The sequence below is a fragment of the Zingiber officinale genome, chromosome 3B, assembly GCF_018446385.1.
Source record: "Zingiber officinale cultivar Zhangliang chromosome 3B, Zo_v1.1, whole genome shotgun sequence".
NCBI lineage: Eukaryota > Viridiplantae > Streptophyta > Magnoliopsida > Zingiberales > Zingiberaceae > Zingiber > Zingiber officinale.
This window is the reverse complement of record NC_055991.1, coordinates 12,343,302-12,367,271: the sequence shown is the minus strand read 5'-3', so window position 1 is coordinate 12,367,271 and position 23,970 is coordinate 12,343,302. Positions and strand designations below refer to the sequence as shown.

The 23,970-nt window shown below is 37.4% G+C and overlaps 2 protein-coding genes and 1 pseudogene across 2 annotated transcripts; 1 reads left to right on the top strand and 2 right to left on the bottom strand.

Moving 5' to 3' along the window:
- Positions 1-2,134: 2,134 nt before the first annotated feature.
- Positions 2,135-4,034, top strand: LOC122055919 (pentatricopeptide repeat-containing protein At2g17033-like). Its single transcript, XM_042617608.1, has 2 exons — positions 2,135-2,435; positions 2,524-4,034. The coding sequence occupies exons 1-2, from the start codon at positions 2,193-2,195 to the stop codon at positions 3,610-3,612; spliced, it is 1,332 nt and encodes a 443-aa protein (XP_042473542.1). The 5' UTR covers positions 2,135-2,192; the 3' UTR covers positions 3,613-4,034.
- A 2,502-nt stretch (positions 4,035-6,536) lies between these two features.
- Positions 6,537-11,917, bottom strand: LOC122055917 (dehydrogenase/reductase SDR family member FEY-like). The gene is made up of 8 exons (XM_042617607.1): positions 11,438-11,917; positions 10,528-10,648; positions 10,155-10,272; positions 8,331-8,467; positions 7,967-8,068; positions 7,642-7,734; positions 7,082-7,154; positions 6,537-6,998 (listed from the first exon to the last, which is right to left on the bottom strand). Exons 1-8 carry the CDS (start codon positions 11,704-11,706, stop codon positions 6,736-6,738), a joined length of 1,176 nt encoding a protein of 391 aa, XP_042473541.1. The 5' UTR covers positions 11,707-11,917; the 3' UTR covers positions 6,537-6,735.
- A 2,498-nt stretch (positions 11,918-14,415) lies between these two features.
- On the bottom strand, positions 14,416-14,581 carry LOC121968706 (annotated as a pseudogene).
- Positions 14,582-23,970: the final 9,389 nt, after the last annotated feature.

Below are 23,970 nucleotides of genomic sequence, written 5' to 3'. Positions count from 1 at the left end.
ATTACGCTGAGTGACCCACACTCACCACTGTAGTTGTATATTATCTTTTTCCTCAGATAGCAGGTAGATTGTGGAGTCGTTTAGAGTATTTTGTCTGTCGGTCCCACGTCACATCAGAAGACGGTCTTTGTTTCACTTTTGTTAAGAATCCATGACAGTACCATGTGATTACAATGCTCCTTTGTTTGAAATGTATCATGATTTTCTTCCGGCCTCTTGATTGTCTGATTGACAAAACCAATTTTAGCCTTTGCACTTTGAGCAATACGCATCGTACGACTCCATTGCCCATAATTATTTCCTTCAAGTAATTTGGAGACGAGAATCAGACTAGGGTGGTTGGAATGATGCAAAGAAAGAGGATTCGATTGCTTGGCTCTCTTCTCCTTCAAGCTTTCTTCTCCCATTATTGTAGCAGAAGTGTATTGTTTTCAGAACCTCACTCTGATACCATGAAAAGTATGAAAATATGTAGGAAGAAAGTTATGTTAATTTTTTGTATATTAATCAATAGTAAATTATAAGAATATATACAAACTTCTCAATACATAAAATAAGGAAACTGAGACCTTATTTGATATGAACTAATTAGATAGAATATATTCAGGAAATCATATTTAAATAGATTGATTGTGTCAATCAATTAGAATCATTTCTTTAATAAGGATCGAGCAAAAGGTAGCCACTTAGGCCATCGAAGAAGGTAGAAAGATGAGTCGATCACCGAGTTCCACTAAGGGCATCTCCAATGCTAGGTTTTTAATAGGTTTGTAAAAAAAAAAACCAAAAAGCTTTAATTATTGTGAAAGTTATTAGGACTAAAAAAATTTAGATATCTCAATAATAGTATGATATTGTCTACTTTGGGCCTAAGCCCTCATGGTTTTATTTTTAAGATCTACCCAAAAAGTCTCATACCAATGGAGAAATCTTTTCCTTATAAGTCCATGATCATTTCCATGTATTTCAGTGTGAGATTTTGTTTGTAACCATTACAATAGAACAACCCCCCCCCCCCCCCCCCCCCCCCAAGCAAAAGACTACCCCCTCAAGCCTATCCACTTGATGTCATTTGATTATTGACCCACCAGGACTTTCCTGTTCCTCGGTCCAACCGACCTACTAAGATTTCCTTACCCCTTAGTCCAACTGACTTACTAGGTCTTCATTACTAAGTCGCAACTAAGGCTTCTCTACCTAGTGTTTGATCGTCTTGATCTAGATATGGGAGCCCTCACTTTCTTCGTTTGAGGTTAATATTCCACTCATATAGCTCGATTAGACCATGACTCTTGTGCACAGTCGACAGTTAGTCTTTCTGGTAGTCAAAGCTCTGATACCAATTGTTATGACCAAAAGAATTTAGATATTTCCACAATAGTATGATATTGTTTAGTTTGGATCTAAACACTCATGGTTTTATTTTTTTGACTCTACCCAAAAGGTCTCATATCAATGGAGATATTTTTCCCTTATAAGTCCATCATCATTATAAAGAAAAAAGATAACTAAATCATCATCATAATTTTATCTAAATTACGGATGACTACTAACCATTAGTACAGATAATTAAAGTATGAAAAAAAAAAGTATACTAAGGCATGCACAGTTTTGATCCCGAGCTCCTTAGTTGTGATTTAACTCATGGAGGATTTTGTTGTATCACTTCATTTCCCCTTAATCCTTGATCATTTGTGCATAGGGTCCGGTCAAACAGTCCAAGGTGGAGCACGTTGTATAGGGTTACCGGCCCGGGTCAAGTCAGACTACGCCTTCCCTAGTATCTACCTTGCCAGTAGACCTCATTGCATAGGTTCGCTCGTGCCTAGACTGCAATATTCGTGCCGCTAGGTTAAATAGATGTTCATCTTGACATCCTATTCGGCATCATTATACAATAATCTTACTAGGTTAAACACTGCCTCCGATTATGATGCGATAGTAGACTTTTAAATATGGATTTTAAGAATTTCTAGGTCGAGATGAATAACGGATTTGTGAAAGTATCCTGATCGAATTTTGAAAATTTTGGATGGGATCGAACCAATCGTCAATCGGTTCGAAAAATTTATACATGTCAACTAAAAAAATACTCGAAACAAAGTGTAAATTTCGAAATAATAATAATAATAATAAGAACCCTATCGTTCTCCACTTCCAGTGACCACGGTGCGAGCTTCAGCGAACACGTGATGGCGCTGATCTGGACGGCTGCGGGCTCCTCGCTTTCCGCCTCCGCCACCCTCCGCTGCGCCGCCCTCCCCGGCAGCGGCAAGCACGCCGACCGCCTCCTCTCCGCCCTCCACACTGCCTCTCCCCACGATTCCGCCGCAACCCACCGCCTCATTCGCAAGTTCCTCGCCAAGTCCTCCAAATCAGCTGCCCTCTTCGCTCTCTCCCGCTTCCTCTACCTCTCCTCCCCCTACACTCTCGCCGTGAGACCCTTCCTCTTCTCCCTTCTAATTCCCCTTTGAGCTGCTTCTTCCCGTCTTGCAAAGTATGCAATTTGATTCCTTTGTGCAGATCTACGAGCAAATCAACGACGCCAGCTGGTTCAAATGGAAGTCAAAGCTGGCCGCCAGCGTAATCGCGGTGCTCGAGAAGCAAGGCCGCTACGACGCGGCCCAAACCCTAGCCTCGGACGCTGTTGCGAGGTTAAACGCATCTCGAGACCTCGCCCTCTTCTACTGCGACCTCATCGATGCCTTTTCAGAGCAAGGGCTGACGCAATCCCTCCACGAGGCCTATGAACATCTGCAAGAGATTCCCTTTTCCGATAGGCGGTTCCACGGGTCGTCGATCAAAGCCCTGTGCTCGATGGGAAAGCCCGCCGACGCCGAGGAGAAACTGAACGAGATGGCATCCTCCGGATTCGAGCCATCGCCGCCGGAATTCAAGATGGTCATCCAGAGCTATGGCCAACTGGGTCTGTTCTCGGAGATGAGAAAGATTCTCCGATCGATGGAAGACGCGGGAGCAGAAATCGACACCGTATGCTGCAACATTGCTCTTTCTTGCTACGGCCACCATGGCAAGCTCTCGGAAATGGTTTCCTGGATGGAAAAAATGAGAGCTTTGGGTGTTGGTTTCTCCGTTCGAACCTTCAATTGCGTGCTGAACTCCTGCCCCGCGCTTCTTTCAATTTGCTCAAAAGGAACAATTCAATCCTTTTGCGAGTCCAATTCAAGAGCTCTTCCTCTCTCGGTTGATGCTCTATTGAAGAAGCTGGAGGCTGAATCGCCATCGTCGTCAAGCACCGAAGCCTTGCTGGTTAAGAATCTAATTGCTTCGTCTGTTTTGGATGAGAACTTGGAGTGGTCTTCCTCAGGGTCGAAATTGGATTTGCATGGATTTCATGTCACTTCAGCATACATAATCCTATTGAATTGGATGCAGGAGCTGAGACTGCGGTTCTCCAAGGAGAATGCAGTGCCATTGGAGATCTCCATAATCTGCGGAACAGGGAATCATAGTCAAAGAAGGGGGCAATCTCCGATTAAAATTTTGGTTAGGGAGATAATGTTTCAGACAAGTAGTCCAATGAAAATTGATCGAAAGAATCCCGGAAGGTTCGTTGCTAGTGGTAAAGCAATCAAAGAATGGTTGTGCTAATTCCAAATGGCAGGGCTTATGCTTCGTCCTGCATGTGTGGATGATCTTGCAGTAGGCATTTTGAAGGTCTCTTTTCCTCTGATGATTTTTGTTGCTTGTCCTGACTTGCTTAAATGGAAGGATCTTTGGGTTGCAATTCTTTTGAGATCCCAATCATCATTTACTGGGAATTCCATACAAGTTTCTGAGATATATCAGTAACTTGTGGAGCATCAATTTGTATAGGATTTGCCAAGCTGTCTTCCGAGTTGGAGTTATCTCAAGGAATCTCTTATTGTATGTGAAACAATCTCAGTAATTTTTACTGCATTTTCAAATTGAATCATGTTTCGTCAATTCTCTGATTCATTGCAGTATCGGAAAAGGTAAAATTTGTCTTTGAATTTATTATTATTTATTTATTTATTTATTTATTGATGTAACAGCATAGCGTCCATGCAGTATCCCAAGCACTCACGGTTCGATTTCTAATTACGGTACATTGCAGGGCACTGTGCTCTCATGCGATGACAAACCTAGGATGTTAGCTATTGGACTGCTCGTTACAAGCACTTTAAGATTTATTTTCATGGTTGATGGAAATTTTTATGGGGTCAAGTCAATCATCTCAAGATTAGTCGGTCCGAATGGCTAGATACATGGTGTTTGCTAAAAAAAAGTTCTTTGAATGCTTTTTGATAATCCAGATATCTAGTTCTTCTAATTGATTAATCTTGGAGCGGATAAATCTGATTTTTTTCATCGACTACTAATGTAAATTAGAAAATATAAGACTACTAACGTAAATTAGAAAATGTAGGAAAATTCATACGGTATATGTAGTTGAAAATCAAACTTTAAATGTCTGGTTAATTGTTGGAGAGCCTTAACCGCTGTGCCATAAGGCAATTAAGTTTGTCTTTGATTTTTTTTAGCTAGCATCATGTATCCGGCCCTTCGGATCAACTATTCCTCAGATAACAATCTCGACCCCACGGAAGTTTCTCATCGGCTATCAAAGTAAATTCGGAAGTGCTCGCAGTGGACGGCCCAACAGTTCAACATCTCATATTCTCATGTTTGTCATCCCACTAACAATCGAATCAGGGGTGCTCTGGTTATGACGTTGTACTCTTTGACTGAGGTGCACCCCCCTGCGCAGGCTCTTATCAATTAAGTGGTACCGTTCACCCAAAAATTCCTTCGGGGGTTTCTGATAAGGGGTCGTTTCGGCGGTGGTCTCGGTCACTATAAAAAATTTACCCATATAGTTTTTGTCCCCTCGGATGGGTCTAGTGGCTAGTGCATGAGGTGTTGCCACAATGAGGTCTGGGGTTCGAATCTCGACAAAACTGAGGTAAATACCCCCCTTATGTTAATCACTATTTCAAAGGCTAGTAACCGTCCGTGATTTACCTCCTCTGTGTTGACCTTGGGACGGGTTGGCGGGGGCGTTGGGGGCGAGCGTATTCGGTTTTTTGCCACAATGTTTGTCATCCCACTAGAGGAAAATGTCTTACAGTACGATGTGGTTGGGAATTGAACCGTGGATGTTTGAAAAATTGTATGGGCTTCTTGCCCCTGCGCCATAGCCTTAGGGGTGAGTTTGTCTTTGAATTTTTTTAAGTTAACACCGAGTATTCATCCCTTCGAATCGACTAATCTTGAGGATGGTTGACCTAGTCTCATAGAACTTTTCCACCAACGTTAGGTTTAATCTGGAAGTGCTCGCAACAAGTGATCCAACAGCCTAACATCCCAAATTTGTCATCTTACTAGAGGAAAATGTCCTATAATATGCTGCAGTTGCATATCGAACTGTGGATGCTTGGAGACTGCATGAGCGCCTATCGCTGCACATAGCTCAGGGGCGTTATTTTGTTTTTGATATTTTGGATAATTCAGGTATCTAGCTCGAACCAACTAATTCTGAAGATGATCGATTCAGTCCCACATAATTTTTCTACTGACCATCAGAATAAATTGTGAAGCGCTTGCGGTTCAATATCTAACGTGCAACGTTCTTAGGTTTGCCATTCCATTGAAGGAAAATTATTTCTGCTATGCGTTGTAATTAAAAAACAAATCTTAATACCTGGGGTGATCGGTCCGGCTCTACAGAAGTTTCTCACCGACTATCAAGCTAAATTGGGAAGTGCTTGCAACAGACAACCCATCAATCTAGTGTTCTTAGGTCAACCATCCATTAAGGAAGATTCATTCTTAATTCATCAAAATTGAAACTCGATCTATATATGCATGGGAAACTGAGAAGGCGTGGTGACATTTGCACCAATGCCCCGAGGGCTAACTTTTTTTTAGTCGATATCATGTATCCAGCTCTTCGAACTGATTAATCTTGAGGATGATTAATTTGGTCCCATAGAAATTTTCCATCTGACATCAGAAATAAAATTGAAAAGCGCTCATAGAAACTCATCCAGACGACCATTATTTTTAAGTATTCTTCTCACTAGAGAGAAAATATCCCAAGTTAGTTGTCTTTGAATTTGAACAATGATATGGTTGCCATTGGTGCAGATTAAGTTAGAAAATTTTAAATTTGGACGTTTTAATTTGAAATAGCAACCCTATTCCCCAACCTCGATTCACTGAAGACCACCTTAATTCCTCTGCCTTGTAAGGAATTGAGCAACCCTCTAGTTGTTGATGTTCGACCTTTACTTGTGTATTTTTTCAGTGCCTGCCTTTTAAAGGAGATCTTTCTCCTTCCACCACTTCCCCAGAGGCATCTCTCTGCCTCTTTTAGAATCAGCTGTCGAGGGTTTCCCTTACTACGAATCTGATCTGGCGCGGCAAAAATGCTCACCGATTTAGATTTGGATTCGATTTCAGACTTCAAAATTACCCCATGTCAAATTTGCCCTCTAATCAGTAATTAATTAACTAATCTAACATAGCTTTGGTAGAACCACTACATCTGCTGACCCATGGAATCTGGAGTTTACGTCACTAATCACAGAGAAGATGGTTAACCATTCAGTACACTAGGAGACATTACGGGCATTACAACGAAGGCCTCAATGGATAAAGCACACTACAGTGATAGCAATTCCAGTTCCCCTAATTGTGAATCTTATTGACTAGCGAAGGCGCAAAACAATCTGTGGAAATCGTGTCATTTCATTGGGCCTTTGAAGTGTATCGGCATTGCACTGGCTCCCCTTCAATGAGCTTGCCCAGTGCATCAGATGGCAGGCCGATCAACTCCAATGTTTTATCCCAAACCAGTTGAGAAGTTTCCAAGTTGTGGGCTTCCTCAGATGGATTCGTTGGGCGACAGTCGAATGAGATGTAGGCACATACAGGCCATTCGTCAGACTTCAGCAATGCACAATATTCTGGAACCTGTGGGTCAGTGGCTGCAAACAAAGTGCTTCTTGAACCTACAATGGCCAAGTGGTTTTTCTTTATTGATAGGAGTCATCAGAAAAAACGAATGAGGTTAGCCAACTCAAAAAGTTCCTACCTTCTAAAGCACTGAATATGAAATATGGAATTAGGTGGTATGCTGCTACGACGATTTTCGGTAGATCCCTTGCCTGCAGATTGAAAATATGTATGTCGTGAACATCGTTAGATGCCCATATGCATAAGTTAACAGTGAAACAACAATGTTGTCAGCAACTCAAAAGTTGGAATATCTCTCACTTATGGATACTGGCATCCCAAGTTGCATCTTCTGGAATCAAGGCTAGAAGAATTAAATAGGGAAACGTAAAGGTTATTAAACTTTAGCCCATATGCAATGCAATGAAGTTTCTAGTTTAAATTTAGTTAGCAGCTTATGTAAATCAAATAGAGTGCCTAGTAAGATGGCCAGGGTGCCTTCTTCAATAGAAATGCCTATTAAGAATACTTGAGTTCCCTTTGCCTTTGTGTCTATTTTGTGGGGCAACATGAGTTATTTGCCAGAACCAACATGGAAGATGTCATGGGATTACTAAATCAAAAATAAAAAGGAAACGCAAACTTAAAGGTCATGTAATGCTAAAACATAGTGAAGAAATTTATGAAATACAGACTCACAACATTGGTATGAACAACACCAGGAGAAACACACATAATGCTGATGCCAGCTTCTGCAGGTATCTGCTTGTGAAGGATGCTACTAAATTTCACCTAAACCAGAAGTCGCAACATCAGTTAACTCAAATAGTCAAGAATTTAAAGAACAAGAGTTGCATTATGATTCAAATGGCATTAATTTTTTTTTATATATATAAAAAGGCTTAACTAGAAACTTTAAAAAATCATAGAAATTATAGATCCCAAACACACCTTTGGCAGAAATTAAAGTGATACAAATTACAAAATGAGTTTTAAAACGCATCAAGACGTTCAATACAGTTACCTGTGCAAGTTTGCTGTTTGAGTAAGCAGCTAAACTTGTGAATTTACGCCTTCTGCTAGTCATGTTCATATCCTCTGTGTCCACAAAACCAACACAATGCATCTAAAGAACAAACAGAAGCCTAAGTTACCTAGAAGAGACCTCATCAATTTAAAGAAATAAGAAAGTGCTCAAAAGGTAGGGTAAATGTCCTCAGAAATCATCCTTGAGGCTTTATATTCCCTGCCTCCGTAAATCATATAAAGATGATCTAAATAAATAAATTCTAAGCAAATGAAAGACAAATTGAGACATACCAACTACATGATGCAATTGATAAGAAAGTTCTTTTTACTTGTGTTCTCAATATTCACATACAACTTACAATAGAATTGACATTGACAATTCTGCTTGGAGATCCTCGGAGAAGTGATGGAAAAAGCAACAATGAAAGTAATGCTGGGGCAAGATGATTTACTTGCAAATGTTCCTCATACCCATCCTTGGAAATACGTTGAGGTTCTAAGAAAAATTAGCTAAGTTAGAGTCATCAAGTGTCAGGTCTGCATAAATTGTAAACAGATTAAGCATACAGAAGCTTCCACCAATATGCCACTCAAACAACTACAGTTTATGAAGGATATATCAAAATAGTAATCTTCTAAAGATTGGAAAAGCAAACTTCTTTTACCTAAGTGGGCCTATGAAATGCACATGGAATCCATACAAGATTAGATCTACACAAAGATTACAAAATCACAAACAATAACATCAGCAAGGCTTAAATGGTCCAGAATATAATAACATGGAGAACTGGAGATTGTTCAAGAAGAAATGTGATGAGGTCACCATGTGCACCAGAGATGCCACCATGAATCGAAGCCTAAGAATAGTCAATCTAAGCTGCCTTCTCCATGCAAAACAAATTTTATCAACATTCAACTAGATGGGGTCAATAAGAAAAACCAATGATAATAATTTGAAACAGAGTAATATACAAATAGAACTAGGCATCAGGCAAAAGCTCTTGGACCAACAAAGTTATCCTATGGCATATTTAGAACACACAATCAGTGAACATTCATCATGCCTACTCCGATAATATAGTACTCGTGACTGTGATACTTCAACATCAAATGTTCAGCATCAGAAATGCATCTTAATGTTCAGTGGCTAACATCTGAAACAAGGATTTACTAATGATATTAGTATGTAGGGTGGATTAGGTAACTACAAGGTCTCAGTACTTGAAAAGAAAAGCATGGAGGGGCATTGACCCACTGCAAACCGTAAATGGGTAGTTAAATCCTGGTCAACAAACCATACACAGCTCAAGCATATTTTACAATATACCACTAACTAGACTTATTACAAAGCCAATGTGCAGATTCTAGCATTCTGGCATGCATTGAAAATTTCTCCACGCTATAAAAGTTGTATATGTTGTGAAGAAAAAAGTGATATCTAAACAGAAGTACAAACTAGGTATGATCTATCTCCAGGATAAAGCTGGTACTAGTGACCATGAAACATGGACGCATGAAAAAACCAATTTCTATGATTAACCAAGTCCCTATTTCATAGATTCAGATACTTAGAGCTGAACATGAATCCAAGATTCCCTTAGAGAAATTGTCCAACAGGAACTGACACAATCAGCAGTTTATTTGTTCAATTTTCTATTTTAAACAATTGAAGAATAATTCTAAAATCATACTCTTGAAATGACTTAACATAAAAAATTCAGTTCCCAAAGAGGGTGGGCCAACATAAGTAATCCTGTTCTTGCAGCTTGCAAGTATTAATTTGTATCTGAGAACTAAGGATAATTGTATTAAAAAGTAAAATAAATCAAAGTAGATATAAAAGACTGGGTATCAAATATTGAGTATACATGGAAGAGTCACTTGATGCATTCTAAATGACTGACTATTGGTTGAAAGTTGACACTATAACATACATCAAAATTATAATTAATGGTGATGTAATAATTCTTTATTAGAAAAGTTCATTTATAGCTATATCATTGCAAAGAAAAATACTTTTGATTAATGGCTTATTGTCATTGCACTGACTAAAAATGACACATCATTTCATCCATTGAATTTAGTGTTTTTAACTTCATATGGTTAGGAAACTAACATAAGGAATTAGTACAATTTTGCATGAAAATTACTGAAATTTATCAACTGGTAGAAATGATTCAAACCTCCAATAGAGAAAATGCCAGCATTATTGATCAACACATGCAATGGTGCATTCCGAGCATTCCAAGCTTCAGCAAATCTCACAATAGAGTCAAGAGAGAGCAGATCAAGTTCCATCACCTGGGATTTTAAGAATTTGAGACCACTCGAGATAATCAAATTGCAGCAAAAGATTTTCACTTAATAGATAAGAATGCTTCTTTCATTATGAGATGGTAAGGCCCACCTCATTAAACTTGCAAGACGAAATTAAAAAGAAAAACAACATAATTCTATAGTGGCCAACAACCAGATCGACAATAGTTACAACTTGTATAATTTATGAGGCAGCGATGACAGGGATCTGTTTGCGTTTTGCTTCTCAGTTGCATATACCTCAACATTAAGTAGTAGGCCACTCTCTGACTTGTCATTCTGCCATTTCTGGATTAGTTCATGAGCCAAATTCGGTCTCCTTACAGCCATTACAACATGTGCTCCTGACTCTGCGAGTTGCCTGTTAATGGCAACCAATTAATCTCAATTAATAAAAGGACAAGCAATGATAAAAGCAATGCAATGAAAAGCTATATCAATCTCCAATCTGATATGGTTTGCAATTTGCACTTTCAAATTATGATAAAACCTGGACATTAGCAAATAATATTGCAAAACCAAAGAGCATATGATATGAAAAAAATAGGAGAACAATAACAGAAACATTACAGAGCAATATTTCTATCCATAATTTTGAACACTCCGTCCATAATTTGGACTTTCTGTGGACAAATTCAAATAATATGGGCAGCCAATTGTTTGATGACTAGTTGAAATTGCCATAATTATGCAGTAAGACATCAAGAGATGGCTATGGTGTCAATTTTTTTTCTCCAGTACCATTCATGGATGCAAAGGAAAAGAAATGGTGGCAAATTTGAATCAAGATGCAACATCGTGTCCAAATTGGTCTCCGATTCCTCGTTGTGCAATTTATAATAAAGCAATGTCATGCAACGTAAATAAGACTAACTGCCTCCGCAAAATGCATTCCTAATAGGCAGCCAAGGTCACTTGTTGTGATCCAAAATAAAACGAGCATCTATTTGAATGTAAACATCAGCTGAAAGAAAGAAATCGCTGTTCCTTAATCCACATCTTCAGACTGGTTATCACTTGTCAGTGTGCAAGATACCATTCAATAACACCATAAACGAAGGATTTTGCTTAAACGAAAGATCGGGCCCATAACTAGGATGCAAGAAGGCAAGCAGTTCCAAGAATTACTAATTTGAACGAGAGGAAGGACCTGGCGATCTCCAGGCCGATGCCGCTAGTGGCGCCGGTGACAATGCAGGTAACGTCGTCAAGCGGCGGAAGGGGCAACGGGTTCTCTACGTGGCTGGCGGCGATCCTCTGGAAGAGGAATTCCCAGACGATAGCACACCATCCTCTGAACCACTCGATCCACCCCAGCGCCTCCTTCCTTTCCTTCCTTCCGCCATCTCCGCCACCGCCCAATGCGGAAGGAGGAGGAGGAGAAGAAGAAGAGCCAGCGGCCGCGACGGAGGAAGTCATGAATCGCGCAGCAGAGCAGCGAAACGAAAAGGAGAGAATGAGCAACTCCAGAACAATATGAGTCTGATTGATTCTGCCACCAAACCCTAAACACCGGGATGCGTGAACGGTGAAACATGGAACGGAGACGAGGCACGTGATTTGCTGATGCGTTCTGAGCGAAGCAGAAGCTGCTCCGCTGGCTGGCTGTTGCTGTTGTTGCCTGTTTACTCTAGTTAGGGGATGCACAGTTAGTGATTTCCAAATTAAATTTCTGATGAAATTTACTAAAAGTCCACGTTTTCGACAAATTATATATATGTGAATTTTTTATATAATTTAACTTCAATAAAAAAATAAAATTGATAAACATACGTATAAATTTTAATTAGATCGCATGAAACAATTAGAGTACAAATAACAGAAACAAATTAAATTAAATTTGATGATGAAAATAAATTATGATCAATTTCTTTAAAAAATAAAATTAGTTTAAATAGGCAATATTTTAGGTTGCATGGTGATCAATTAAATTACTTATGTGAAAAATGTAATTTTTTAAAGGTGATATTGAAATTATAAAATAATAGCAATAAAAAGATAATAAATATACACATGAGGTGTGGAGTCCACACCACGTGGAGGACACATTTTAGGAATCAGAATTAAGTGCCCATTTATAGTTTAATTTTTGAGTAAAAATTAAAAGGGTATGCTTTTATCCCACCGCCATCTAATTATCCTCTATTATATTATTAGTATTATTATTTCTCTAGTATTTTTCATCTAAATCATAAACCTAAAATATATTATAAAAAATATAATTTCATAACTATTATAATTAAATTATTACATTGTATCGGTTATGATTTCATAATTATTTTAATATATAAAAATATATTAAGAATAAAATTATTTGAAGCCTCATAGAAGACTTTAAATGATATTTTTTTAGTTTTAATTTGATATATTGTGTGTTTCGTGATTCAATCTGAATACAACTACATGGCAACATCGTAGTGTATTGTAACTGATACGGTTTCTTAGTTGTTACAACTGAACTGTCACACAGTTGTAACAGTTACAATTTCGTAGGTGCTATAATTTGAAAAAACAAATTAAGACCAGGAGCGGATCCAGAATTTTAAATTTGAGGGGGTCGCATGTTAAGTGACAAAAATAATTATCGTCGGAAATTTGTACACCTTTGAACAACCTCCGAATTCTCAATTTAGGACTGAAATCGAGGTCAAAATTTACTTAGAAATCACCGTCCTGGGTTACATAGTGGTTGATGAGACAACAATAGCGAACAAGTTCAAATGTAGCTCCGACATGAAAAAGGGCCAACGATTTCAAGATTTTGGTATCAAACTACCAATAGAAAATTTATGTTGCAGACTTTCTAAATATGTAATCAATTTTAAATTCTGGCGATAGACAATGACATAATTTACAATAAAAGTAATAACAATGATTTTGGAGTGAATTGGAGAAGATCGAGATAAATGTCTATACCATAAATTAGAAAAGATTTATATAGTAATAAATTAATAATATTATTACTAATAATGTTTGTATATAATTAATGATCATTTTCCTTTTATTAATGAAAGTATCATTTAAATTTTTTTTATTGTAACTATCAATCTTTTAAAATAATCTTACCTGTGCGTTCTAACATAATTCCTATCAGGTAAATTAAAAAAACACCCAAAAGAAATATTTTTCTCTAAAAATTATATAGCATATTTAATAAGTCTATCATTCCCATTTAAAATATATTAAAAAGGAAGATTAATTTCATCATCTTGTACTCCTTCACCATTATATATATATATATATATATAGGGGGATTTACACGGTAGATGGGGGGCCCCCCCCCCCCCCCCCCCCCCAGTCCCCATGTAAATCCACCACTGATTAAGACTAAAATTATTTGGAGCATAAAAAAGGTTTTAAATGATATTGTTTGAATCTTAAACTAGACCATTATGGGTTCCACTCCATAATTAATTATAAATCTCTGAACAGACTTCAATTTGATATATTATGTGTCTCTTGGTTCAACCTAAATTAAAAGTTATGGCCTTTCAAAAATTAGGATTTAATATTCACATTGTAGTGGCTATGAAACCGTAATTACTATAACTACATGGCAGCATCGTAACTACTACAACGTAAATGTTAAATCCTAAATTTTGAGAAATTATAATTTTTAACTCAAGTTGAATCACGGGACACACAATATGTCAAATTGATGCTCGTTCAGAGATCTACAACTGATTATCAATTCAAATTCATAACAACTCAATTTCAGCTCAAAAAACATCATTTAAAGTATTTTCAGAGGCTGCGAACAATTTTAGTCTTAGAAAAAAAATCATGCTATAGGAGCTACAAAATCATAGCTGTTATGATTGTGTGGCGGCTCAGTTGTAGCAGCTACGAAATCATAGGTACTATAACTGTGTAGCAACCATGAAATCATAGTTGCTACAATGTGACCCAGATTAAAGATTTAAGAGGAGAAATATAATAATGAGAATAGTATAGTAGAGGATAGTTGTGTCATTTTACCAGAGACATAGGATGCATTTTTGATAAAAAAAAAAACATAAAGTAGGGTCTTTTTAACGAAGAAAAAAATGACGCTCTTAGATTCTTGTCCTTAATTTTTTACTAGCTATCGCGTACACATATTACATGTGTAATATAATATATGAATATGCGTAAATTAGTATCCCAAGTCCATAAATTAGACTTGGTAATTACTCGAGAACCCTAGCAGCAAGCTATTGTAACGAACTCTCTCTCATTTAATTTTTTATATAAAAAATTAAATTGATAAGAATATATACTACACTTGATCTTAGTCAAAAGACTAAGAAACGGATGCTTTTTAATGTCGCTGGCCCAAGTTATTTATAGAAGTTTCTCTGTTCACGGTGTTGACAATCTTAATATGTGGGATTAAAGAGAATGTACGTATGTTTTATATAAAAAATAATCAAAGAAAATTATTAATAAATTTTAAAATTATTTTTAGTATGAAAAAAATGGACATTAATATAATTTAATTTTTTTTTTCACTAAAATTAGTTATTAAAGGTTTCAAATTCTTAATTAAATAGTACAATAATAATTATTTTTATATTGTCTCCTTAAACATGTGTTTTGCTATATATATATATTCAAAATATTCGTCCTATTAAAATTTAAATTTTGATTCTTTTAATAAATCAGCAGTCATCACCATAAATTTCTTTAGATGAAGGCTGACAATCTAAAGCTCACTTGAGGATCCTCTTATATATGAAGCTCCTTACTTCAGAAACTGAAAGGGAACTTTTAAGTTATGTAAAGTTGAACAAACATGAAACACCTAAACGATAAGTGGAGTGTTTGCTGGATTCAACCAAGTTAACAAGCACAATAATGGAAGATTCTCTGTGAGTTTCTGTAGGCAGAAGAAAGTTGGGTGTGCTTAATTGAAGAAAGACAAAACTGGAATGAAGACGTTTGTCCCAGCTATAAATGTCCCAACCTTCCGCTTTGCTCAATCATTTTAGTTATGAGAAAGACATTTTTAGTGCTTTCAAGATAAGGGTTTAATTTATGTATAGTTGTTTAAGGATTTGGGAGCAGCTTCTTTTGACTATATGGATGGCTTGGGGATAAGGCCAGAGTCATCTTTGTCATAGCTTTCTTTCAGAGTTCAGACCCCATTGTTCCATTTGTTTTAGTTATTTCTTTGTCACTGATGTGGTGGTTTTTTGAAACTGTCATGTATCCTATGGAGTTAAAAGTCATGTTGATTTCAAAGTCAAAGTCAAAATCAAAATAAGTCAAATATGATCCAAAAGAAATTGGATTATGTTCAAATAAGACTCGAGTCAAATTGAATCGGCTCAATAAGTTCATCCTAGAGATTCAAGTTTGATTAAGTATAAGTCAACTACAATGTGAAGAATCGAAAGATGCGATAAAAGAGGGGGTGAATATCACACGTTAATTTTTTTTTTAAAATATTAAAACAAGAGTAATGCAGAGAAGAATAAAGAACTCGTTTCAATTACTTGGTTCGGAGCTTAGGTCAACTCCTATTCCAAGATCTGCGATCTCTTGATCGCACCATTGGGCAATCCACTAAAACTCTTCTTTCCAAAATCTTCGAAAAGAAGCAATTCATACAAATGAAAAGAATAAGATAGTAACAACATACTATCTTATTTGAATTTAAGTACAATGCAAGCTAAAACTCCGCCCATGACGACCGGTCATAGTCGGCCCCAAGCCCGGATAAAAGAGGAAGGTTGCGTTAGGCTACCAGCCAGCGTCAAAACTATGATAAATATTCAATGAATGGATTCATTAAACTATTGTACTAATGCTAGGTTGTTCCCCGGAAGGAACGTGTTGCAGGGTTCAACTATAATGTCTCGACAAGAACCACTACATCTCCAGAACTCGGGTGTAATGCTAAATATGTAAGAGTTCGCGTTACAGGATCTGACTGTAATGTCTCAGCAAAGACCGCTACATCTCCATAAGAACTTGGATGTAGTGTTAAATAGGCAAGAGTTCTCACACCATAGGTTAGATAAGAACAAATATGATAGAAAAACTAATAATCTAATATTTGGAACATGGAACATAGAAACTCTCACTAATAAATTAATGGAGGTAATAAATATGATGATTAGGAGAAGAATTAGTATTTTGTGTGTACAAGAGACAAAATGGATAGGCGAGAAGGTAAATATGATAGAGAACTTGAGTTTTAAGTTATGGTACACTGGAAAGAGTAAAGCAAGAAATAGAGTGGATATTATTGTAGATAGTTTGTTAAAGAATGAAGTTGTAGGAGTAGTTAGAAAAGGAGATGGAATTATAACTCTTAAGATAATAGTGGCGAAAGAAACTATGGACATAATTAATGTATATGCACCACAAGTAGGATTAAATGAAGTTACCAAATCAAGATTTTGAGAGGACTTAGATGAAATATTACAAAATATCCACCAAATGAAATGATTTTAATAGGAGGTGATCTAAATGACATGTTGGAGTGAAAACTGAGGAATATGAGAGGGTATATGGGAGTTATGGGTTTGGAACGAGAAATGAGAAAGGGAAAACTGTTGGAGGATCTTGCGGCCGGCTTGAAGGGGGGTTGGATAGACGGTGCCCCCAAATCGCTCGCTTTCTACGTATTTGTTAGTTGCGCAGCGGAATACAAATAATACAAACACAAATACGAAAGCTAAATACAAATATAAAGAACAAGAAAGAGCAAGCAAACCAACACGCGCCGATTTACGTGGTTCGGAGATAAAGCTCCTACTCCACGGCGTGTCCGTAAGGTGGACGATCCCTATCCGTCGGTGGATTAGTCCCCGGAAACTCCGGCTAGCTCAAACCTCCTTGTGGGTGGAGAAACCTCACCACAAACTCACCAAGACCTCTTGGACACAAGGGAACCTTGAGCACTTTGGTGACTACTAATTATGCTTTAACCAAGTCTAATTTCGTCACCTTGGCCGGCCATACCAACCTCCTTCTTATAGAGCTTGGAACAAATCAGAACATGATTTGCCCGTTACCAGTCGACTGGTCCTTGCACCAGTCGACTGATGCCAGCCCAACGGCTCTCTCAACGGCTATCTGCTACAGTGCATCAGTTGACTGGTCCATGCACCATTCGACTGCTACAATGCGCTACAGTAACTGCTACAGTGCGCTACAGTGGCTGCTACAGTGTCGCTACAGTAAAACCCTAAAACTAGGATTTTACTCCGAGTACAATCTCTCATGCACTCGTACCCTCACCCTTACAACTCATTTGATGCTTCTTTTGCAGCTTTGACTTCTTGCCTTCAAGCCTACTTCCTTTGGCTCTCGTCCCTCGGATGCATTCAAGCCCGCGGCTCGTCCTCAATGTCATCCTTCGCGTATGCCTCGAAGTCGCTTCCCTCGGCCCTTGTCCTTGCTGCCTTGTCCACGGTCCCTCGGATGCTCCATCCTTCACCGGACCTGAAGCCGTCAACCTGAGTCACATGTGTCACCTGCAGTCCTGCACAACTCAAGTACACATATCAAATAACGAGGGTAAACCTAACTTAAACCCTTTGCCCAAACACCAAAACACATGGTCCCGCGGACCATTGGGATTGCTCCAACAATCTCCCCCTTTTTGGTGTTTGGCAATACGTTTAAATTAGGGAAAACATATAGCAAATAAACATGCTAAAAACAATGGACTTACGATGCCAAGGCTACACACTTGGACTTACTCCGCCGAATGGACTTACGTTGCCAAGGCTACACACTTGGCAACCGCCGAATGGACTTACGTTGCCAAGGCTACACACTTGGCAACCGCCGAATGGACTTACATTGCCAAGGATACACACTTGGCAACCGCCGAAACAAGATGCAAACATGCATTATAACCTATCACAAGGCTCCCCCTACACCTAAGCTCCCCATTGAGCTAGGATTTTATCACAAGGCTTTTTAAGAACCTATCCCAAGGCTCCCCCTACACCTAAGCTCCCCATTGAGCTAGGATTTTATCACAAGGCTTTTTAAGAACCTATCCCAAGGCTCTCCCTACACAAAGGAACTTAAGGTTTTCCCAATTAAACCTTACTTCTCCCCCTTTGCCTAACATCCAAAAAGTTCTCCAACAATATCCCAATTGTTGAAAACTTATCATCCAAACTGACCCTAAACTCATGTATTAATCCCCCTTGGATCCCATACATCTAAGCGAGTTGACATGGTCACAAACTAATGCTAAAAACAGTTTTAGACTGGTATCAGTCGACTGCCCTAAGTGTCAGTCGACTGCCCCCTTCGACAGAACCTTACAAGAATATTCTGTAGTCGAAATCTACTGTTACCGAGGTGATAACCTTAGGTCTTATGGGGTGGTAATCCTAAGTGATAGAAAATCCTAGAGGGTGGTAACCCTAGATCCTAGGGGGGATAACCCTAGATAGAAAGTCCAATCAGTCTAGAGGACCGGACTGGCATCGGGTATGCTCTCCTGAGTGGAGTAGGTGAGGGCGCATTCCCCGCAGAGGGAACAGTAGGCATCGGTTCGACCTAGAGTTTCCGATCAAAAATTCAAAGTCAGAATTGGACAGTCCGATGACTATCATACACTTATTTTATGTTATTATTATGTGTTAATTTTGTTTTGCAGGGTATGTTATTATTTTGTGGACTAACATATTTTACAGGGACTAAAGAGCAAAGTTTGTCTCGCTTGAACAATATCCGAGACACCCTCCATGGAGCTTGGAGGCGCCTCAGGTGCAAGGCTGAGAAATTCGCGTAGCAAGGCTAGAGGCGCCCTCATGGAGACTTAAGGCACCTCGGACAGCTTTGAAGGCGCCCTCAAGGAGTATAGAGGCGCCTTCAAGAGGATCAGTGAGGACTTCTTCAGAGCTCATTTGCGCGGCGGATTTGGCGCGGATGAGGGCGCCCCTTAAGGGGATTGAGGGCACCCTCAGCAAGCTTTATAAGGAGCACTCGACTAGCACTTTGGATTAATCAATTCCCAAGCAATCCTTCTTCCATGTGCTGCTCCAGAAGTGTTGTAGCAACACCCTGACGACCTGGAGCTTCAAATTCAATTTTATCTGTTGTAAGTATAAGATTAAAAACTGTTCTATTTGTATTACATATCTATAAATTTGTGCAATTATAGTTGTTGCCCAAAGTAAATGTTTAACAAGCGTGGGCCTTGAAGTAGGAGTCACCCTAGGCTCTGAACCAAGTAAATCTTGAATTTCTCTGTGTGTGTGTTTTTATTTTAATTTCCGTTGCTTAACTCGATACGTTTTCGACTTCGATAAGTGAAAGCCACGAGCGTTATTCACCCCACCCCCCCCTCTAGCGCTTCTCGATCCAACAATTGGTATCAATGCAAAGTCACTTTGATTTGGTGCAACCACCAATCAAGCACGTTTTTCGTGGTGTTTTTCAGTTTTTCGAAGTCGATCAGAATCGACATTCTTGTCGCCTTCCGATCTAGTTTTTTCATAATCGAATTCTTCTCTCGAAGTCGGTGCAACACCACTCGAGATCGTATTTTATTTTTTTAAAAAAAACCACACTACTAATCCAAGATTAAGTCCCAGGACGAGTTTTTCTATTTTTATCTGCGCAGTTGATTTCGTGTTTATGGTACTCCAAGAAGGCTATAGCACCGCTCGCCCACCGCTCTTCACCGGAGAGGACTTCGGCTACTGGAAGGGCCGGATGGAGTTATATCTTCAGACTCACTTTGAAGTCTGGGTAATTGTTAAAACCAGGATGGAACTACCAACTGACGGAGCCAGCAAACCAATACCATACGAGAACTGGGACGCAACTCTGATAAAGAAAGTAGAAGCTAACGCCAAGGCGACTTGCACCCTCCAATGTGGACTGATGAAGGAGGAGCTGAACCACGTCGGCCCGTTCTCGAGGGCCAAAGAACTATGGGAGAAGCTGATCGAGTTGCACGACGGCATGTCCGATACAAAGGTAAGTAAGAGGGATCTAATTCTCAATAAATTGTATAATATTAAATTGCAGGAAGGAGAGACGGCTAGCCAGCTCCACGCCCGGATACAAGATCTACTCAACGGACTCCATGCAATCAGACAGAAAGTGGAGAACCGCGACATCCTAAGGTATGCCCTAAACACCTTTCCAAGGAACACCTTGTGGGCATCCATGGTAGATGCTTACAAGGTTTCTAAGGACTTATCTTTAATTAAATTAGATGAACTATTTGCTGAATTTGAATTTCATGAACAAGTTAACGCACAATCGACCGAGAAGGGTATAGCCTTGATTGCAGGTATAAGCAGATCGCGCAAATGAAAACCAAGATGCAGAACCGAACCCGAGTCCAAAGAAGAAACAGACTCAGAAGACGACGACGAGATTACCGCCGAACTAATAAAACTGGTTTGGAAGATTAGCAAGAAAAAGAAAAAGGCAACTCAAACGAACACGAAGATCAAGACTAAAGTTACTTGCTACGGCTGTAACCAAAAGGGGCACTACAAGCCGAATTGTCCAAACCAAAGGCAACGGAAAAGGAAGGTATTGAAGGCAACATGGTCCGAGTCATCAGACGAATCCGAATCCGAAGAAGAAGAACAAGTAAGCTTTCTCGCTCTATCGGTACAAGCAAATATTATCGAAACCAAGTCCGAGTTCGAGTCCGAAACCGAGAGCGAGTCAGAAACTGAGTTTGAACAAAGTCACAGATCCGTATCCATTTCCAAAGGGCCCAAACTCACTGTAAGCTCCTTAATTTCTGGTATTAATTTAGAAAATTTAGTTTCTTATTTGTTAAAGAAATTAGCTAAATCTAACATTCGGATCAAATCACTTCTAAAGGAGGTAACAACCCTTAAAGAAGTGACTAACTCCGAATTCTTGACTAACCCGATTCAGATTGGAACCTCAACTCAAGTCCAAAAGCTTGAGGAAGAGAATTCCAGCCTGAAAACTCAAGTCAAGGATTTGAAGATAACATTGGAACGGTTTACACTGGGTCCCAAGAATCTCGACTTGATTCTTGGAAAACAGAAGGTCATATACAATTGATCCGGATTAGGATTTAAAACTAAAAGAAAATACCGATTTTATCTATCACTTGTTAACAAACCAAATAGAAAGGTAGTCCAAGCATGGGTACCTAAGTCTAACTTGGTCAATCAAGTTGGACTTGGTCAATATTGAATTCCCAAGGATCAAGTCCATTACCTTGATAGATCATATCGAGTCTATGATCCAGGGGGAGGCAATAGAAAAATTATCTTTATAAATAAATAGAATTGTTTGATGATTGTTATTTTCTTTTCCTTACAATATGCATGCTTAGATCAGGATAGATTAAGGACCTAGGCATAATTTACACTTGATTAGTTAAACCTAGGGGTTTTAAAAAGAAAATTAAATATATAATTTCTTTGAAAGACTCTGTCTAGAAGTGATGGATGATCTCATACCCAAGAAAGCCTAGTGTCTCGCCACAGCCTGGGAGCCGATCCTTGAAATGTGTATTTAATTGACTAATTGGAAAACCTGAGTTTAACCCAAATGTAAATTAATCCTTAGGCATAATCTAAATTAAGCATAACCATCCCACAAATATACATAATATTCCCTGATTGACAACTTTGAATCGGGTGAGATAGACCTAGGATGAACTTAGTTCAATTTAATCAACCTAATTTAATTTAATCTAATTAATCAACCTTAATTCAATTTAATCAATTTAATCAATTTAATAAATTTAACTTAATTAATTTTAATCTTAATTTCGAAATCATAATTATTTTCTAAATCATTATCTACAAAATTATAATTTTCAAATCATAATAATTTCTAAATTCAAAATCATTATCTACAAAATTATAATTTTCAAATCATAAGAATTTCGAAATTCAAAATCAATATTTACAAAATTAGAATTTTTCAAATCATTAATTATTAAATTTTCAATTTTCAAATCATATAATAATTAATTTTCAAATTATAGTTAATTCAAAATCTTAATGATAATTAATTTTAAAAATCTTAATTAATTCTCAAATCATATTTTCAAATTATGATTTAAAACTAAATTAATTATATTTTCAAAATCTTCAAAATTTTAAATGTTTACTCATTTGAAATTCAAACTCACTAAATTTTCAAACTTATCTCAATTTCAAATATTGATAAGAATTAAATAAAGTTAGCTCTGTCTCATACTCACTCATAAGCTGAACATGTTTGATAACCTAAAATGGGTGAGATGAAAATTTAGGAAAATCATTGCTAAGTTTTTGTTAATTTACATGCTTGGACTCTAGGACCCTAAGAATTTATTAAGGCATTAATCAAAGGGGAGTGAAAGAAGTCGAGCTAAGTTTTTTAAATTTTTTTTTTAATATTTCCAAAAATTCAAATTATTTTTAAAATGGAAAGTAAATTATATACAAAAACTAAGTATTTACTCAAGTATTTTTCAAATCACTTACTTAATTAAGTAGTTTTTCAATAAAATATTTTTTTGGTTAAGTTTTTAACTTTAAATCTAAGATTCTATTAAATTTTTTCTTTAACTAAAGCTTTTATTAAAATCTGTTTTAAGTCGAGTACTTTTTTAAACCTTTACTTGAAGCTAAGTGTTTTACGTTTAAAGCTAAGTGTTAAAATTCTCAAAGTCTTTTTAAAGCTAAGTCTTTTTAAAACTAAATACTTGACAAAACGATTATTTTCAAAAGTTTAGCTAAGTCTTTGATAAAAATGTTTTCAAAGAAAATAATTCAAATAATTTTTTTTTTAAAAAAGGGGGGGGGGGGGGGTAAGTTTTTGTTGAAAAAACTAAGTATTTTTGCAAGAAAATTTTCTTTCAACCCCTAATGTTTATTAAACTCCCTTTCAGCTAAGTTTTTAGCTTAGTAATTTTCAAAACTAAATATTAAATTAAAATATTTTCTAAACTTAGCTATTTGGCAAGGTATTTTCTCAACGCAATCAATTTTAAAGATGAAAATTTAGCTAAGTTTATTTTTTGAAAAAGATACAAAACTTATGTTTATCTATGTTTTTGTTGAAAAAGTTAAATATTTTTTCAAAGCATTTCTAAAGTAGCTAAGCATTTTTAAAACTAAATTCAGCTAAATGCTACTCTTCAGGGGGAGCTTAGAATTACATAGAATATATTTCTATTTTTTCTCTCTACCTATTCTTTTTTATTTATGTCAAAGGGGAAGAGAAAAGTCAATAAGAAGTTAAGTAAATTAAGAATTTTTAAGAAATTAAGTAAATTAAGAATTTAAACATAAGAAGAAGCATAAGTTTTATAAATTTTTACATTCATGCTCATGTCTATATTTCTTATTTATTGTCATAATTTCTTATTTGTTGTTATATTTTTTTACTTAACTTTGAACCGTGTTGTCATAATCAAAAAAGGGAAGATTATTGGTACGGGAAGCATCCGACGATCGAACCGGTGTTTTGATTATGTCAAAGTGTTCAAGTTAAGTTGGTTTGTTATCTAATATATGTGAATGAGTTTGCAGGAAAGTCCTAACTATGGTTAGGTAGGTGGAAAATCCTAGGGAGTGGTAACCCTAGGTCCTAGGGGTGGTAACCCTAGGTGGTGGAAAACCCTAAGGGACGGTAACCTTAGGTCCTAGAGGGGTAACACTAGGTGGCGAAAAAACCTAGGGGGTGGTAATCCTAGGTTCTAGTGGGTGGTAACTCTAGGCAGAAAAT

Bases quoted from the DNA above. Each gene is read 5' to 3' on its own strand.
- LOC122055919 (XM_042617608.1), top strand. From the start codon at position 2,193: ATGGCGCTGATCTGGACGGCTGCGGGCTCCTCGCTTTCCGCCTCCGCC. The intron at 2,436-2,523 runs GTGAGACCCTTC...TCCTTTGTGCAG, and splicing joins CCTCCCCCTACACTCTCGCC to ATCTACGAGCAAATCAACGA.
- LOC122055917 (XM_042617607.1), bottom strand. From the start codon at position 11,706: ATGACTTCCTCCGTCGCGGCCGCTGGCTCTTCTTCTTCTCCTCCTCCT. The intron at 7,735-7,966 runs GTAACTGTATTG...CTTCTGGTTTAG, and splicing joins CAAACAGCAAACTTGCACAG to GTGAAATTTAGTAGCATCCT. The intron at 7,155-7,641 runs GTGAGTCTGTAT...TTCAATCTGCAG, and splicing joins GTGTTGTTCATACCAATGTT to GCAAGGGATCTACCGAAAAT.